The sequence below is a fragment of the Sinocyclocheilus rhinocerous genome, unplaced genomic scaffold (assembly GCF_001515625.1).
Source record: "Sinocyclocheilus rhinocerous isolate Xijiao unplaced genomic scaffold, SAMN03320098_v1.1 scaffold68, whole genome shotgun sequence".
Taxonomy (NCBI): Eukaryota; Metazoa; Chordata; class Actinopteri; order Cypriniformes; family Cyprinidae; genus Sinocyclocheilus; species Sinocyclocheilus rhinocerous.
In genome coordinates, this window is record NW_015666487.1 from 1,239,518 (window position 1) to 1,257,601 (window position 18,084).

An 18,084-nucleotide genomic window follows, 5' to 3' on the forward strand; every position below is an offset into this window, starting at 1 on the left:
ATTTTAACTGCTTTAAGAAACACACATTAACTCATTTGAGCTTAGTAATTAGTCCTGTACTATAGCTTACATTTGATTTACCTATTACAGTAGTCCACTTACAGTTACTGCTATCATAAAAATACACTTATATGTAGGTTTAAAATTCTACAAAAGACACATTTAATGTCCAACAACAAATATTTTAGCAAAATGCATATTTGACTCAGAATTATTGCGCTATTATTCGATTGTGCTCCGTCTGTTTAGCGCGCATGCGCGCAGCAGCGCTCGTTCACTCGCGTAAGCCTCGCCCGCTCCTGACAGCGAAATGGATATATTTGCATGACTTTCTAACATTTACAGATGAAAAATATACCTGTGACATGTCAGTTATGCACTGAGGAAAACACAACGTCTCATATGCATTAAACAGCACAGATATATTCTCTGTTTGCCATGGTGGATCGATTTGATCCATAACCGATATTAAGGGCTGCTTAAGAATAAGCGTGCACAAATTAGTGAGATTGTGTGAATTTAATTTGTCGTTAATGGAACCGCTTTAGCCCCGATTTGTTAGGTTATTTCAAGACATGCAATATGATGCGTCATATTCACGCAGCAGCAGCGGTGATGAGAGCGCGCGCTTGAGAAGCAGTTTAGAGAGGAGAACTCAGTCTACATATAAAATATTGGTCACAGATTATTGGTCACTTTCTAAATAATAAAAGTGCAGCGCATCCACTAGTAATTATATATAAATAAATCGGTTTTTACCGATGCAAATATGTTAGAAACGATGCATCGCGATATAAATGCCAACTTGTAGCCGATGCACACTTTTTAAACCGATGCATCGCATCGTTAACTAAAAAAGCCATTCAGAATCGGTGAATCTTCCCATCCCTAATAGATACTCAAGTCCAAGGTTGTGTGGTGAAGTCATTTATGTTGTTGCTTCGCTCATGACGGGGAATTCTGAGGTTTGGGACTTTAGGGTACACAAAGTCCCCAAGGTCCAGCTAAAGGAAAGGACAACATTTTTGCCTGATTGATTTGTGTGCCCTGTAGGATCGTGTACACAGAGGGAAACCTTTCATAGTCTGCTCAATCAGCTGTATGTCTGTTCTTTGAGTTTGAAGAGCTTGATGATTTATGTGTAGAGGAATGTAAAGAGAGAGCATGTCATCCTCCATTTGCTTTTGCACTGAAGAGAGGGTTGTCTGGCATGATATGTGCAGAATCCACCCTATATCTGTCAGTTTATTTCTTTCTTTCACCCAAACTCTTCTTCTTCCTCCATTCACTAGTAATGTGAATGTCAGTTTGTTGTTGTTGTTTTGTTAAATCTTAAAAGCTGAAATCAGGACTCTTAGACTATTATCTGTCCCATGACTAAAAGGTTTATTTCAGCTATGCTTAGATTGAATGGATTGTACAAATTTTATATAATTTACACTACTGTTCAAAAGTTTTAATGTCTCTTACACTCACAAAGGCTGCATTTATTTAATAAAAATACAGTAAACTCTGTAATATTGTGAAATAGTATTACAAATTAAATTAACTTTTTTATTTTAATATGTTTTAAAATGTTATTTATTCTTGTGATTGCAAAGCTGAATTATTAGCAGTCATTACTCTAGTCTTTAGTGTCACATGATCCTTCAGAAATCATTCTAATAAGCTGATTCGGTGCTCTTGAAACATTTATTATCAATGAAATAGAATTTATTGTAACAGTGTCAAGATCTTTGTCACTCTAGATTCAATGAATGCCTCCTTGCTGAGTCTTAGACCAAACTGTAGTCTATCTGTTATAAAACTTTGAAGCTACAAGGAAGTCCAGGCAAATAAAAAAAAAATATTACCATAATTAATTGTTATCCTATATGAAACACAAAATATATATATATATATATTTATATGAACACCTAGAATTTACTAAGTTCAGTTTACTAAAAGTTAAAGAGTATTGTAGTCCCTTACATCATTACCTTAAAAAAATAAACTGATAGTAATGCATTGCTATGTTCAGAGTAGGTTATGTACCACTTGTCACATGAGTATGAAGTTTATTTATGCTTTGGCTATTTAAATTTTGTTGCATGTCATAGAAAACAATGGCCAGGGTTCCTTTAACACCCTAATGCTCGATTTTCCATATCTTCTACAACTTTATTAAATCTTTTGTATCATTAACAGAATCAGTTTTAATTCTCTCCTGACCCTCAGTGCATTTATAAACATAAATACTCATACGGCCCATCGCTTTCAAGAACATGAGCTGAGATAGAAAAAAAGCTCCTTGTATTTATTTTCCCCAATACAACTTTAATTAATGTGTTTAAATAATGTCAGTGTTTGTCAGAAAGCATGCAGATTGTGACCACAATCTCTGAGTGTTCCCATGTTATGGTGGCGTCTAACTGGGTTTTCTGCCTCTGGGTTGATTTAGGTTGGATTAGTGAATGTTTGGCCTGAATTTTGCTTGGCAGTGCTAATTCAAGGCGGGCTTTAAAACCTCAGGATGAATGGATAAAGTCTAATCTTAATCTTCTGTAAATTGCTCTGCGAAGGCCTTTCCCTTGAATCTCTTGAATGCCCCTGTACCCCCTGTTCCAATGTCTTTCCTTCTCTCTCCTCCACATCTCTCAGAGGAATCCTTCAGGATCTTCTCCTCATCATTCTTGGCGTCATATCATGCAGTGCTTCATGGCCCATGGTAATTTTTTAGCATGGTTATAATTTCAAAAGAATGCAAGCAGAGGATGGGTTGCCATGGCTCGCCCTGGAGCACTGAGCTGCAGACAACATCAATCGCACGCCAGACCCTGAGCACTAAAACAGTCATAAAGGGCAGCGCAGAACGGCAGGGATCATGCTTAAATGACTCGGACTGTTCCATCTGTCAAAAGCGAAGAAAGAAATCGAGTCATTCTTAATGTTCGAGAATTTCAAGTGTGCTGTATCTGTGGATCTTGAGCCGACTGTCATCATAAATTAGTTTTGTTGTGCTTCTTCCGTGCATCTTGCTATGAAAAACAAGTTGTGTCATTTCAATTGAATGCTGTTACCTTAACAAATACAAATAACTTTCTATTTGTTTATTTATTTGTGTTGTTGTCAATTTAACCTCAGTCGTCCAGTGAGGGCAGGCACTCAGTTCGTATATCAGGCCTCAGCACCATCGATTTCCGAGCAGGCTTTTCCCGAAGGCAAACGCTGGACTTTAAAATGACATCCAGCAGGCCAGTCCAAGGTGAGTTAGTGTTTTAAGGAGTTTGAAGTCATATAAGTTACAAAATGCAGTTAAAACAGTTATATTATTACAATTTAAAGTAATTAAAATATTTAAAAAAAAATGTAATTTATTCCTGAAATGGCAAAGTTGAATTTTCAGCAGCCATAACTCCAGTGTCACATGATCCTTCAGAAATCATTGTAATATGCTGATTTAGTGTTCAAGAAACATTTCTTGTTATTGTCAATGTTGAAACCAGTTGTTCTGCTTTTTTGTGGAAACTGGTCCATTGTTTCAGGATGCTTTGATTAATATAAAGTTCAAAAGGACAGCATTTATTTAAAACAAAAATCTTCTCTTATAAAATCCCTCTTAAACTATGTCCTTGCTGAATAAAAGCATTATTTTCTTGAAAAAAAGAAAAAGAAATCTTAAACAAAAAAAAGTAACCCCAAACTTGTGTTTCTGTCTGGACCACACACGCTGTCAAATTTATAAGGTCAACTTAGTGACTGTGTACTTGAGCATTTTAAACATGTTTTGGTTAACCTTTTTAACCTCTATGCTCCTTTTCACAAACACACACACACACACACACACAGGAATCCCCACCTTTATCCTGCTGAACACCACTGGTCTCTCCCCTCCTGCTCGTGCTGATCGCCTGGAACTCTTGAGCATCACTGGTGATGTAATGAAGACGCTGCCCATCCGCTACTTCCCTGATCAACGCCCTTATGGCATTTGGAATATCACTGAGTTTGTTCCACCCAAAGTGGCTTTCTTCCTGCGAGTCACTGGCTATGACCGTGATGGCTTTGTCTTCCAAAGAGTGTCCAGTGTCTCCTACTCCAGCATTGTGCCAGGTCAGATTAGTGTAGATAGATAAAACCACAGAATAATCCATCTAAGTATCATATAGGTGTATTTTACTATATTTGTTACTAGTGTGTTTTGTTCTTTTTTTTTTAGAAGCACCTAGAGTAAGCATGCCCACTCATACCCCTGGTTACTACCTGCAGAAAGGGAGTATTACGTGCTTTGTGGATAGCCTGATCCCCTATACCTTGCGTTTCACCAGGGAGGGACTACGCCTAGGTGTGGACCAACACTTCAGGTAGTGATAATTAATGGCACTGTAGATGAGTAGCTAACATGTTGTGCAATGTGACATACACTATCATTCCAAATTTGGGGTCGGTAAATGTTTGTTTTTGAAAAAAACAGTAATATTGTGAAATATTATTACAATTTAAAATAACAAATTTCTACTTTAATGCATTTTAAGATGTATCCTTGTAATGGCAAAGATGAATTTTCAGCAGCCATTGCTCCAGTCTTCAGTGTCACATGATCCTTCAGATCCATTCTTTGATGAACAGAACATTCAAAAGAACATAATTTACTAGAAATAGAAATCTTTTCTAATATTATAATTTTTAAATGTCTCTGCTGTCACTTTTGATCAATTTAGTACATAAACGTTTCTGAATAAAAGTTTACAAAAATCATACTGACCTTAAACTTTTGAATGGTAGTTTACTAAATTCTGTGTAAACCTATTTTAAACTGAATTTTTCTAATAAAACTAAATTGCTACTGTTTTTTAATTGGAAGAAACCTTGACTAACATTATAAGCAGAAAAAATGCTACGTAAATGTAGAAAAAGGCCTTCAAATGATAGTTTTGAAGTCCTCAAGGACCCAATGCTGATAGCCTAATCATTTAAATCTTTGCAATTTGTGTTTACTTGGGAATCAATGTATTTTATATGGTTTTACATTTTTATCATCTTTTTAGGGAGTCTGCTAATGCATCATGGGGAATCCCTCAGGTGTCCCTGAAGGACGAGGGCTTTTATGAGTGCATCGCCATCAGCAGTGCTGGAACAGGACGGGCTCAAACCTTCCTTGATGTTTCTGGTTAGAATGTCACCTTTCATTTTCTACTACATTATAGCCTGTTATTATCAGTAACATTAACTGACATGATGCAATATACACTATAACGAAGTTGGCTTGAATGAGTTCTATCATTCAAAGTTTGCAAAGACTTGCAAAGAGAGATGCCCACCGTTAGAAGAGCACTGAAGCATGCTGCCTGTGCATGACTGAACGGTCAGGCATTTCAACCTTATACACTGGTGCATAATAGATAACATATGAGGAATACATATGAGGAAGAATATTGAGATGTCCCACATCTGACATGCCTAGAATGTCTCTTTTATATTTTCTCTTGAGTCAACTTACATGTGTGTGAGTTCAGTCTACTCAGCCAGAATCCCAGTGTGATTGCCTCAGTTAAATGCTTTGGTCCAAAAGTCTGCCCCCATTTCATGCGAAGTGGAGAAAGCACTGGATTCCTCAGATGAAATGGCCCATTATAGTCTTTGGTTTTATTTCATGCTCCATGTAACAGACATGTGTTGCCCATGAGCAATCTCATGGATGTGAGTGAGTGTGGTTTTAAGTTCAGGAAATGATTATTTTTGCAGTAGAGTTTGATGATGCAAATGGCACAAAAATGTCACAGTTCAACCTAAACATTTATAGTTATCTGAATTACAGCAGTAGAAGATTAATACACTAAAAAATGTCAAACACTTTCAACTTAAAAACTTAAGTTCAGCTGCTGCCTTAAATTTTTAAGTATAATCAAATTGGATGTATGTCATTTCCACTTAAATAATATTAAACTAATATAATTTGATATAAACTAATTAATACATTTAAGATGGTTTTGTATAACTTGACTAAATTCAAGTTAAATATTTTGATTCAGTGTCTCAAAATCTAATGAGCTGTCTACTCTACATAGCATTTTTGGGCATCATAGATGCAAGCAAATGTAACTGTTAAGGACTGTTCACACCAATGTGATTATCCGGTGCAAAAATTTGGTGCATTACACATTTGAATTTGAATGAATGGCAATTCAGACTAGCACAAACATTTGTGAACTATTAATGCAGTGATTTTTTTTTATGTACAAGAGTTCTAATCTCTTTTCCATCACACTGCAAAGAAAACTGGCCAACCAATAACACCGCTTTTGGTCATATGCCCAGAGCTGCTGCTCTTGCATAACTACGACTTGGTGGCACTCAAGAACGGTCTATTTTGCTAAGCGACAGTGAACTAGTCTTGTCTTTAGTGTTGTTGGATAAACACTATAGCGAATATATAAATCTGAATGGCTGTTTGAAAGCATGTAAATACTGTTTGATTTCCTTTATTCTCTGTGACAAGCGGGCATCAGAATCCGAAGGTTGAACAGTGCTTTGTGTACAAGGGTAAATGTGGTATTTCTGCTTTTCAATAAATCCCACTGTTAGAAAGTGAATTTGCATATTCATTCAGTCTGTCTGCTATTTTTTTTCCGCAAAATTTGACCAAAAATTCATGCACAATATGCTGTTTCAGTAGGCAGCAGTTTTGAGACATGTCTAATATTCTCATGTCACTGCAATTAGATTTTGATATCAGATTTTGTACTTGGAAGAACAGAACAGAATTTTTATTACCTAACATTTTAATAAGGGAGAAATATTTCAATGTTTGGTTTTGTGTTGCACAAGGACTGCAAAAATAAACAGGACTGTATCCTCATGGCAGTGTGGTTTTGGAAACCAGACACCACACTGTCCCAAACCGTGCTTACACAAACTTCTTGGACAAATAGCCTCACTTCCTGTCTTCCGGCTCCTCTCTGCTGTCTTGACTGTATGGTGAGATACAGTGTTAAAAACACCCAGGGTTACTTTAGAGTCTGGGATTAAGATCCCATTCACCTGGAATGGTCACCTAGAAGTCACATTTCACATATAGGTTTATTGTTGACCAAAGGATTATCCCTGTCCCATTTTCTGAGCTGTTTCCCTGACTGTGCCAGTGACATGATTAGCAGGAGTGACAGGAAAAACCTCCCTTATGAAATTTATGTGTCTTCCTGTATAAATTCCCCACTTATGCCCTAATCCACACATCTGTCAACACCCTCCCGTTTCCCTTTGCATTTCAGACTCATTGCACAGACTTTATAGATCTGTAGAGTTCACAGACATCCAAAGACCTTATGAGAACTCAGACAAAAAAACAATTAGTAAAGGTGAACAGATTCAAATCAGGCTGTTGAATTCAGTTACTCTGGGATAAACAGGTTTATAGTCACACTTTCCTGACTCATTTGTGTCTGTGTATTTCTGCAGAGCCTCCTCCAGCTATCACGGTGCCCTCCAATGTGACAGCGTCTCTCGGTGCAAATGTTGTTCTGACCTGTCTAGTTGCCAGCGCAGTGCGCTTTAACCTGACTTGGCAGCGAGGGGACGTGGATGCCAGATTGGACCGTCGGATGCGTGTCACCGCCAACCTATCCTTGGAAATCCAGCGAGTCACTCCTGATGATGTCGGCTGGTACACCTGCATCGCAGCCAATGAGGGTGGAGTCTCTGCTTCTCGTGTGTACCTCAATGTGCAAGGTAAGTATATCTGTGATTTTTAGTGTTGTTGATTAAGCAATAAGCCACAAAAGACTGATTACAATGGTTTTAACACATTTAAGGGCCTAAGGAAGAATGGGCATATATAGGGTGACCAGACGTCCCGTTTTTCCTGGGACAGTTCCGTATTTCAGCTCTATTTTTATTGTCCCGACTTATTTTTAAAAAATCATGTTTTGTCCCGTATTTCAAAATTTCTTTACGACTGGGTGATCAGAGCGAGTAGTAGAAGTGTTCTGTCACGCAAGACTAATCAAAGACTAATCTTTTTCTAAGACACAGACTGATCAAATGTAACTAAGCTTGTCGTAGAACAAAATTACCATCCGATCACAATTCGTTATTGTTTAACTTGCAGTAAGTGCAAGTGGGATAGGCGGAATCAAGAATGACACACAACAGAAACTCTCTCTCTGCACGATCCCAGTTCTGCGATCAGTTCTCCTTTGCGCAATTGTCAAATACACACACAGCTGTCAAAATGTCCATCGTGTGGAGTATCTCACGTAAATACATGTTAATCATTAATGTTAATCAAAGAACAAAAGAAGTTAAATAAAGTATACATGTTAAACCTACTGAATTAGAAAAATGAGTTTATTTAATATTTAATGTGTACATACTGTATTTTTCTTACGGTTTGTAATTTGCTTCTTTATTTTTATATAAAAAATAACTATGTACGTGTGTGTATGCACACTATATATATATATATATATATATATATATATATTAATTCAGGTATCATGAAATAACATTTCTCATATCGTGGTTATAAAACACCCCCCACCCAGAAATCTGGTCACCCTAGGTATATACCAGTTTGACTCATGAATATTAATTAGGTAATAAAACATTTGCTAGCCTTAAGAACAGCTTACTTCTTATGCATTCATCCTGCCAATGCAATTTTATAATGCACATTTTACTCTTTATAATAATTCCAACTGTTGACCCAAATGTCAACAGGTCATGGTTGTAATAAACACAAGTCACAAGTCACATTTCCTTGTCCACTAGGTGTGTTTAAACTGCTAAGAGCTCTTTGGACTTTTAATACATGCATAGAAAAAGCCATGCCACAGGGCTCTTGGCAGCTCACTCTCCTGCGTCTCTCTAGCACAAGATCTGTTTTCACTGCAGCCTTGCTGTAATATTTCACTGTAATATTTTATAGCACTTGTGAAAATGATTTATGCTGGGCTTGCTCACTGTTTGCGATCCTGTAGTTTCCATTGAAACTAAAGCTCTAAACCCCTCTCTTACACTGAATTAAGAAGACTTCCTTCGACAGTACACAACCCTGGTTTTCTCTCATTGGGGAAAATAGCCATTTCGTGCGAAAGAAAAATTACAAATGAGATCACAAATGAAAAGAGAAATGGCTTTTGTAACAGAACAGAACTGAGGTGTAATGGATTGTTCATGCAAAACATGTTTTTGCATTGCACTGCACTGCTTTTCAGTTGTTTTTCTAAATAAACATACACTAGATGGACTTGTTTGACCATTGCACTCGCATCTCACACCTTTTGTAGTGTCTCACATGATACTGCATTTTAAAACGTGTTTTTAGACCTTGCCTATTTATTTATTCAACTGCCCTATGTCTTGCATTTTTCTAAGAAATAATCTCATAACACCCAACCAAATATATAATTGAAAAAAAATGTTCAGTTCAGTTTATTTACTAAGAGGTCATGAAGTACTCACTGACCTTTTGTGCTGCATATCGCTTACAGAATCTTGTATCTTGAAGACTGTCTGTTGTTTCTCATACTGAGGCAATTTTTTATTAGTCATGCCCTGTTGTAATGAATTAGAAAAAGCTGTTTTGATTTGAAAATATGGAGTTTGGAGGTACCCTTACCAAAAAGTAGTATACTTCAAGTTTATTTTAGTAAGTATACTTAAGTAAAGTTCAAATATTGATGGATAGATGTGACTTGAAATGTGTCAAGCCCCTGAGGGCCCCAGCAGGGCTGGGCTTGAGTTTTATTAGCAGGAGAGCGGGAGTGACATTAACTGTATAATTTTACCTCATTGTTGAGTGATGAGTCTCTTAGTTTTCCACAACATTCTTTCCCAAGACCTGAGGAACGGGTTTTCCCTGCGTCCCACTTTAATTCTCTCTGTCTCATTTCTGTCTCTCTTTAGGTTTATTTTCTTCCGTCTGTGTCATTTGTTTTCTGTCTTCTTCTCTCGAGATTCTATATTTACGATTAAAGTAGCTTTATAGACATTGTAAAAAATGCTTTACTTTTTTACTTTACAAAAGTTTTTATTGCAATGCATACACATTTGCACGCATATACACACCATTTTGAAATAATAAAAAATTAAATAAAAATGACTAAAATTCCCAAAGTAAGATTTAAATCAAGTAGAAGGCATTTTTATCATTTTAATTTTTAAATGATATACTCTATATAGAAAATATAAAGACAGTTACTGATTTTTTACAATCAATCTCTGCTTCCTTTTCCCTTACCCTCTGTTTTTGTCCTGCTGCTACATTTTAAGCCACTTCAATTTTTTTGTGTCAGTCTTTGGCTTTTTAAACAGCTGTCACTGTTGTACTGACAAAGTGCATGTATATGTATGTGTGTGTGTTGTGTGTAATCACCACCTGCTGGGATTCCTGTGCTGTCCTAGTCATTATGGGCCCTTTGAAGGGGGACTGCTGACACAGTGATGCCTGGCCAGTCCACAGAGTCATCTACCCTAATCCTTTACACAACATTACTTTGACCTGCACTGTCCACACACACTGTTTACAGCCTCAGTGCCTGTCAGATGCACATCTCTGTGTTCAGAAGGTCGAGAGACCCAAAGAATGTCTAGAACTAGAACTTTTCCTCTAATGACCTTCCTTTTCCCGCAACAGATTAAATAGATTAAATATTTAATATTTTTGCAAGTATTTATTTATTCCTTTGTTTGTTTATTTACATTAGAAAACCATTTAATGTTACTACAAAAATAAATAGCAACAACTGTTGCAATCTACTGCAGTCGCACTAAACATATTAAGTGTGGAATCTGCATGCTAAAAATGTGTCTTAATATTTATACCAGACCTGTAAGCATCCAATTTGCTCAAACTATAGAGAAACATATTTAACTATTTGTAACTATTTGAATTAGAGTAGCCTCAGGCAAAGAAGCCTAGATGATGAGGTGTTAGCGAGGTTTAGCGTCAGTGCGTTGTTAAAACCAAGCCTTTAGGCAGACCAAGTCTATTAGATTACAATTTAGTGAGTAAGACCTGGGATAATTACAGCTTCACTACTAGACACAAAGTGACCTCTCGACGGCAGTGCTTTAACCGCCTGAGCATGCAACACACAGCGGCTCTCCCGTGTACAACAGACTCTTTTTGTCTGCCAGGTCTCATTTTGGGTCCATTTTAATCATGACAAAGTAGAGTTCTGGAAATTACGTCACTCATTCCAGTCAAGCTTTCCATTTGAAATACAGTAGACAACCTGGAAGGCTCTGTTACCATTATGTATGTTAGTCATGTTACTGATACTCAAGCACTTAAGCAGTGACTTGCTCTGTTCTGAAACATTTAGGTTTTTAGCATTTTAAAGTTAAAAATGTAATTTATTCCTGTGATGTCAAAGCTGAATTTTCAGCATTGATTCATCTTGTCTTCAGTGTCACATGACTCTTCAGAAATCATTCAAATATGCTGATTTGCTCAAATAACATTTCTTATTATTATCAATGCTTAAAAGAATAGTGCTGCTTTTTGTGGAAAATGTGATGCTGTTTTTTAATGCTTGTTACCATATTGTGGCATTATCTTAGCAACATGCTGTATTGAAATCAGTTATAAGTCAAGTCTCCCCTCTGTTAGGATGCTCTCTTAGAAAGCAGCTATGTAGGCAGCTTACTGGGTTTTAGAACAGAGCTATCATGTGCATTTCCTGTCTCTGGCCATGATGTCACACATCCTGCTCTGCTGGAATATGGGACAGGCAGAGACTGGAGGTCAGAGAACAGTGGACACACATCAGATTGGCTTCAGCAGTGAGAAAACACTCTCATTCAGCAGGGGCTGCACAGCATGAATTGATCAAGAGCATGCCTCTGCTTCAGCAGCTCAGAGAATCTGGAACCAATAATCCCACTTTAGTGTTTCTGTAAAAAAAGAAGGAATGATAGGAGAATTGCTGTGAAATGTGTTTGGCTGGGTCTAGAATCATATCATGGGTATAAAGCAGGACAATTTTGAAGGGGTATTGTGGAGACCACATGTGAACATTAGATGCAGTTATGTTCTTTACAAACACATCTTTATAGTTAAGATTAATGACTAAATATTTGTTAATGAATGTAATTATATGAGCTATATATTTGTGAATCTCAACCTTTTTGACTCATTGTTCACAAAAAAAAAAAAAACAACTGAATGACCTGTGACTTTTCCAGTTTTTATTGATTTATTGGATAGGCATAAAGCATAAGGATTTTTTACAAATATATTTTTAGTTTATACCCGATAAAATATTTTAAATGTAAAAATGTATATCCATTATAAAAATGCCCCTGGGCATAAAATTGTATTAATTAACATGACTTTTCCTGACCTAGAAATCACACTTTTAAAATGAGGGTAAGTACAGGTTTTCCAAGTCTGTGATAATCCTGGTTATTCAAAGATAAAAAAAAAGTAATTAAAATAAAAAATATCTTGTTTATTTTTACTTTTTAACTTAAGTCATCTTGAGGCCCCTTTGGAAGTTTGCTGAGGCCCCAAAGTGGACCGTGGTTCCCTGGTTGAGAATCACTGTTTAGTAAATTTGAGCTGTGTTTGTTTTGCTGTCACAATACATTTGCACAGCAGCTGCTAGGGCGTTCTGTTACCAAACATCATGATTGACTCGTTTTTATGCTAGAACCACCGGTGGTGACGGTTGACCCACGAAACCAGACGTTCCGCACAGGTCAAGAAATTTGGATCAGGTGTTCAGCCAAAGGCTACCCCTTACCCATGGTGGTGTGGACACACAATGATATGTTCATTATGGGCTCCAGCAGGTAAAAAACCCCCCCACAAAAATCTTACTTTTGAATCTGGTCTTTATTTGTTAACCTTTACTGTAGTCTGTTGTACTCTTCTTACTAAGGCACAGAATGACCCCTGATGGCACATTGGTCATCAGGAACACAGGGCCGAAGGATGCTGGGACATACGGCTGCTTAGCGAGTAATGTTGCAGGAACAGACGCTCAAACTGCCATCGTCAGCTTCATCGGTCAGTACAGAGAACAATTGCGTAACACCACTAAATGAAAGCAATAAATCCCAAACCAAAGGTTAAGATGGTGTTTTTACTCAACAATACTCAGCTTCTTACATCTGTGAATAAGTGAGACATTTGACATATTCAGTTCCACCCTGTGGTTATACACTAGTCTTTAATTAAGTTTCCTGTGATCTTCGTCCCTCTGTAGAGTCTCCACAGGTGACAGTCCCTCACTCTGACCTGCTGATTGGTTTAGGACAGATGTCCATTTTAGAGTGCAGGGTCACGGGAGTTCCACATCCGGACGTCCTGTGGTATAAAGGTCAGCTAGTGTACTCCTTAACTTCTGGACAACTTTCTGGCATTTTTGCACTGTTTCCATTTTAATAGACACCATCAGCCCTAATGTACTGTGTGTTTGATCTTAAGGTGACGTGCTGTTGAAGCCGTCTGCAGTTTTAAGTATGGACCCTCAGCATGGCACTCTGAGCATTCAGCAGTCTCAGGACACAGATGCAGGAGAGTATACATGTGTGGCGATAAACTCAGCCGGCTCTGCACAGGGGTACATCACTCTGGACGTGGGCTGTAAGGCTGTGTTACATATCCCTCATCTGAATTTGGGTCCCCTTTCCTCCAAAATCCTCCGATTAAATTGTATAACCATTAATCATTATTTATGTACAGTGTAGTTTATGTACTTTTAATGCATTTCAATGTAGCAGGGACTGTGAAGCATTTACCTGAACTTTAGTTTCCTTTAACTTTGGTTGAATTTTATTTGACTGTATTTTTGTTTAAAACATAATTGCATTTTTTCTGCTGCCTATTGAAGACCTGTACTTTATGAATAAATGAATCAAACTACTGTTTAGTTCTTTATTCTGTATTCCACAGCTGCTCCTCAGTTCACACGAAAGCCTTCAGATCTGTCTGCTGATATCGGCACAAACATCACCTTGCCGTGTCATGCACAAGGCCACCCAAAACCCCAGCTCTCTTGGAGGCGAGAGGACAACGTCCAACTATTCTCTCAGCATCGCGGTCCCAGTACTGTCACTCAAAAAGCTAATCGAGACCTTTTCATCACCAGTCAGTGTCTTCCTTTTACTTTTTCTGTCTCTAGGCCTGTTTGAAACACCAGATTTGAATTTCCATCACCAAAAGCTGCTATGAATAGTTTTTTTTTTTTTTCAGAGTTTGGATTATTTATTTATTTTTTAAAGAATATACTGTATATTCTCAGTGAAATTTTGCATCAGATGCATTAAAAATGTTAAACTGTAAATATATTTTTCTTTCATTGCATTTATTTATTTTTAAAATTAATGCCTGAATAAAGCATTTAAAGGGGTCATATGATGCTGCTAAAAAGAACATTATTTTGTGTATTTGGTGTAATGAAATGTGTTTATGCGGTTTAAAGTTAAAAAAACACATTATTTTCCACATAATGTACATTATTGTTTCTCCTCTATGCCCCGCCTTTTTGAAACGCATCGATTTTTACAAAGCTCATTGAGCTGAAAAAGCGAGGTGTGCTGTGATTGGCAAGCTATCCAGTGCGTTGTGATTGGCCGAATACCTCAAGCGTGAGACGGAAATGTTACGCCCCTCACTTAAGTGTTTGCAACTTTACAGATCTTCTTTATGCACCAAGAGCTTGTAACACTCCAAAGAGAAAGGAAAAATTGAAATCGCATCATATGACCCCTTTAAATTCAGCATTTGAGGCATTCAAACTATAAATATTTTCCTTGTATTGCATTTAGGTGCATTTCTTATTATTTGCTTTTATATTTATAAGTAGATACAAGTTTCAATGTATTTTACATGGTTCATGTGATTTCCTGTCCTTTGCCTTTTAGACCTCTGGGTAGAGGATGAGACCACCTATGTGTGTGAAGCTCAAAACCATTTTGGCAAAATCCAGGCCAAGGCCAAAGTCACTGTTACTGGACTCGGTACGACATCTGAAAAAACTATTCTGTCATAACTGCAGCATATGTTTCATGTTTATACTGATCCGTCTGTCAGCAGGACACTTGAAGGAAGAAGCCGATGTGGAATATTAATTGTTTTGCGCTTCCTTTATCTTAGTCACATGTACATTTTCTCGGCCTGAAGCCCATACGCTTGAGTTCGCAAGGTGCTCAGAAGCTTAGTTTGATGTTTGAGTCCATATGAATTTATTAGACTCAGGGGTACATGTGTTTCTGGTTAAAAGAGATAGGATGCTAAAATAGAAGGCCAAAACCAGAGTAAACTCAAATTAATTCTCTGTGACGAGAGATATACCGCACCAGATGTGAGCACTAAAACATGCATAATGCATTGCAGTGTGTATACTTCAGTTTCTAGATTATATTGATGTATTTGAGGTTGTTTAATTATATTGTAGATGTTAGATGAATGTATTTGCATGTGTGCGACGGAGCTCATGTGTGCATGCGTGCCTTTAAGAATACAGTGGGCGCGTGTCAGCTTTACCCTTAAAGAATCAAAGGAATTCAGGCATCCTTTCATACTTTTGTCTTTGATCAAAGCGCTGGAGACCCAGAAGTGGCTAACAGTCCATTTCTAGCATCTGTGAAGTTCTACTCTACAGTATGTGTTCTGATACCACTGGATGACGTCAATCAGTTGAGACCTTACCGCACTGGCCTGCTTGAAACTTCAACATGTGAGCTTGGCAAAAATGACCCTCTTTACATGCATCTAAGAAAATGGCTCATTCCAAGGTTTTTGCAGAAACTTTGAAATCATCTAGCCTGATATTAATCCAGATTTTAGCTAAAATAAGTGAAACGTATGATGTAATTTCCTCTTCTCTCTAAATTATCAGAGTACATGTTTGTGTACTTTAGTTGGTTAAATAAATAGCCTAATGTGTATATTTAAAGAGAAGGCAAAAATAAATACATTTTTGATCCATACAGTTTACACTATGACTCATATAAACACTGAAAGCTTTAAAGTCTAAGTATAATCCCAAAATCCTCATTAAGGGTCAATTGGTTTTGCCATGTTGAAGTACACACTGTGTGTGAGATCCAGTGTAAGCGTATCTCAGTATGTGAGGGAGTGACTGTTTTTGTGGTCCTGTAAAAACAATATAACACCAAGTTGAAGCTAAAGGTCACTAATGCGGTCATGCAGTGTGTCTCAGCCGTCCCATAATTCTACTCTGCTGAGCCCTAATACACCAGTGACACTTTTTATGTGTATTCCAAGGTATCCATGGAAATTTAACAAGCAAAACATCAGAGGTGCGGCCAGTCCACTGAGTTTTCAGTGTCAGTGTTTCCAGTGGAGACTTAACCATCCTCTGTCTGATTGAATCAGGAGAATGACATCTAAAATAATCAGGATAAGGATTTAAAAATCTCTTTTCTTCTTTTGAGGATAAAGGTTCATAGGAGGCACCTCAGGTTTTGGTGTAAATGGCAATTTTTTGTCAGTGTGGTGGTACAGTAAATGTAATGGGCTTTTTAAACTACCATATCTGTCTTTGAGAAACTGTAGCATTCTCATGAAACTACTGTTAAAAGTTCGGAGTTTAAAATGCAATTAATTCTGCAAATCTGAATTTTCAGCAGCCAGTACCCCAGTCTTCAATGTCACATGATTCTTTAGAAAACATTCTAATATGCTGATTTCTTATCAGTGTTAAAAACATTTGATGAGTGGACAGTTCAAAAGAGCAGAATTCATTTGAAATGGAAATCTTTTGTAGCTTTATAAATGTCTTCCACTTTTGATCAATTTAATGCATGCTTGATGAATAAAAGTACTATTTACTTTGAAAAACAAATCTTACTGACTCCAAAGTTTTGAACGGTACTGTTTATTTCTGTAATACTTCAATGAAACTGTATATACTGTATATCACCAATCACCATCCTAATGTGTGTATTTCGTGTGCAGTGTCTCCTTTGATAGCTCTGAGTCCAACAGTGGTCAGTGTGATAGAGGACCAGCAGGTCACCCTCCCCTGTGTGTTACTAGCTGGAAACCCCCTTCCTGAGAGACACTGGTTACATGACAATGGCTTAGTGAGTTAACACATGTGCACACACACAAACACATAGGCCTTGAAGCCTGTGCATCATCGTTAAGCATTTTACACAGTCACAATAAATAAATGTGATTTAAATGTATGCATGTGTGTGACATCTTGTCAGATTACATCAAGTCCATATGTGACTGTAAGACGTGATGGAAGTCTACATATAGAACGGGTCAGTCAGCAAGATGGGGGGCAGTACACCTGTTTGGCCGAAAACGTGGTGGGATCCAGTAACTGCACAACCATACTAAATGTCTATGGTACGATGTAAAACAAAAACACACAAATACACTACTGTTCAAAAGTTGTTTTTTGAACTTTATATTATTTAATAAAACATCCTGTAAAAAAATGTATCAGCTTTGCCATCACAGGAATAAATAACATTTTAACATATATTAAAACTATTAAATTGTAAAAATGTTTCTCAATATTACTCTTTTTAGTGTTTTTTTGATCAAATGAATGTAGCCTTGGTGAGCATAAGAGACTTCTTTCAAACCATTAAAAAAAATCTTACCAACCCCAACATTTCTGTGATTCTGCAACAGTTTGGAGTAGGTTGAATCAGATCTGATGTATTTGAATCAGTTTAAATTTGAATACGCAATTTTTTGCTACACATAGGGAGTCAAACAAATCTGTAACATGAACCACCCAAACAAACTGAATCACCAAAATTAATCAACCTTTTAAACAGAAGATAATCATTCCTATCCATAACATGCAGGATTATACCTACCAAAATGGATATCCATTTTTTTCTTTAAAGGGGTCATATGATGCTGCTAAAAAGAACATTATTTTGTGTATTTGGTGTAATGAAATGTGTTTATGCGGTTTAAAGTTAAAAAAACACATTATTTTCCACATACTACTGTACATTATTGTTTCTCCTCTACGCCTTTCTGAAACGCGTCGATTTTTACAAAACTAATCGGTCTGAAAAGCGAGGTGTGCTCTGATTAGCCAGCTATCCAGTGCGTTGTGATTAGCCGAATACCTCAAGCGTGAGACGGAAATGTTACGC

At 37.1% G+C, this 18,084-nt stretch overlaps 1 protein-coding gene across 1 annotated transcript in view; it reads left to right on the forward strand.

The window, feature by feature from the left end:
- The window catches only part of LOC107732365 (hemicentin-1-like), a 96,770-nt gene that overhangs the window by 26,061 nt on the left and 52,625 nt on the right, over positions 1-18,084 (forward strand). Inside the window, exons 8-20 of the mRNA XM_016543661.1 lie at positions 3,124-3,244; positions 3,829-4,092; positions 4,199-4,343; positions 5,028-5,149; positions 7,438-7,707; positions 12,636-12,777; positions 12,867-12,994; positions 13,194-13,307; positions 13,415-13,573; positions 13,883-14,077; positions 14,854-14,949; positions 16,913-17,040; positions 17,170-17,314. Coding sequence (XP_016399147.1) covers positions 3,124-3,244; positions 3,829-4,092; positions 4,199-4,343; positions 5,028-5,149; positions 7,438-7,707; positions 12,636-12,777; positions 12,867-12,994; positions 13,194-13,307; positions 13,415-13,573; positions 13,883-14,077; positions 14,854-14,949; positions 16,913-17,040; positions 17,170-17,314 — 2,029 coding nt within the window. The remainder of the gene's footprint in view (positions 1-3,123; positions 3,245-3,828; positions 4,093-4,198; positions 4,344-5,027; positions 5,150-7,437; positions 7,708-12,635; positions 12,778-12,866; positions 12,995-13,193; positions 13,308-13,414; positions 13,574-13,882; positions 14,078-14,853; positions 14,950-16,912; positions 17,041-17,169; positions 17,315-18,084) is intronic.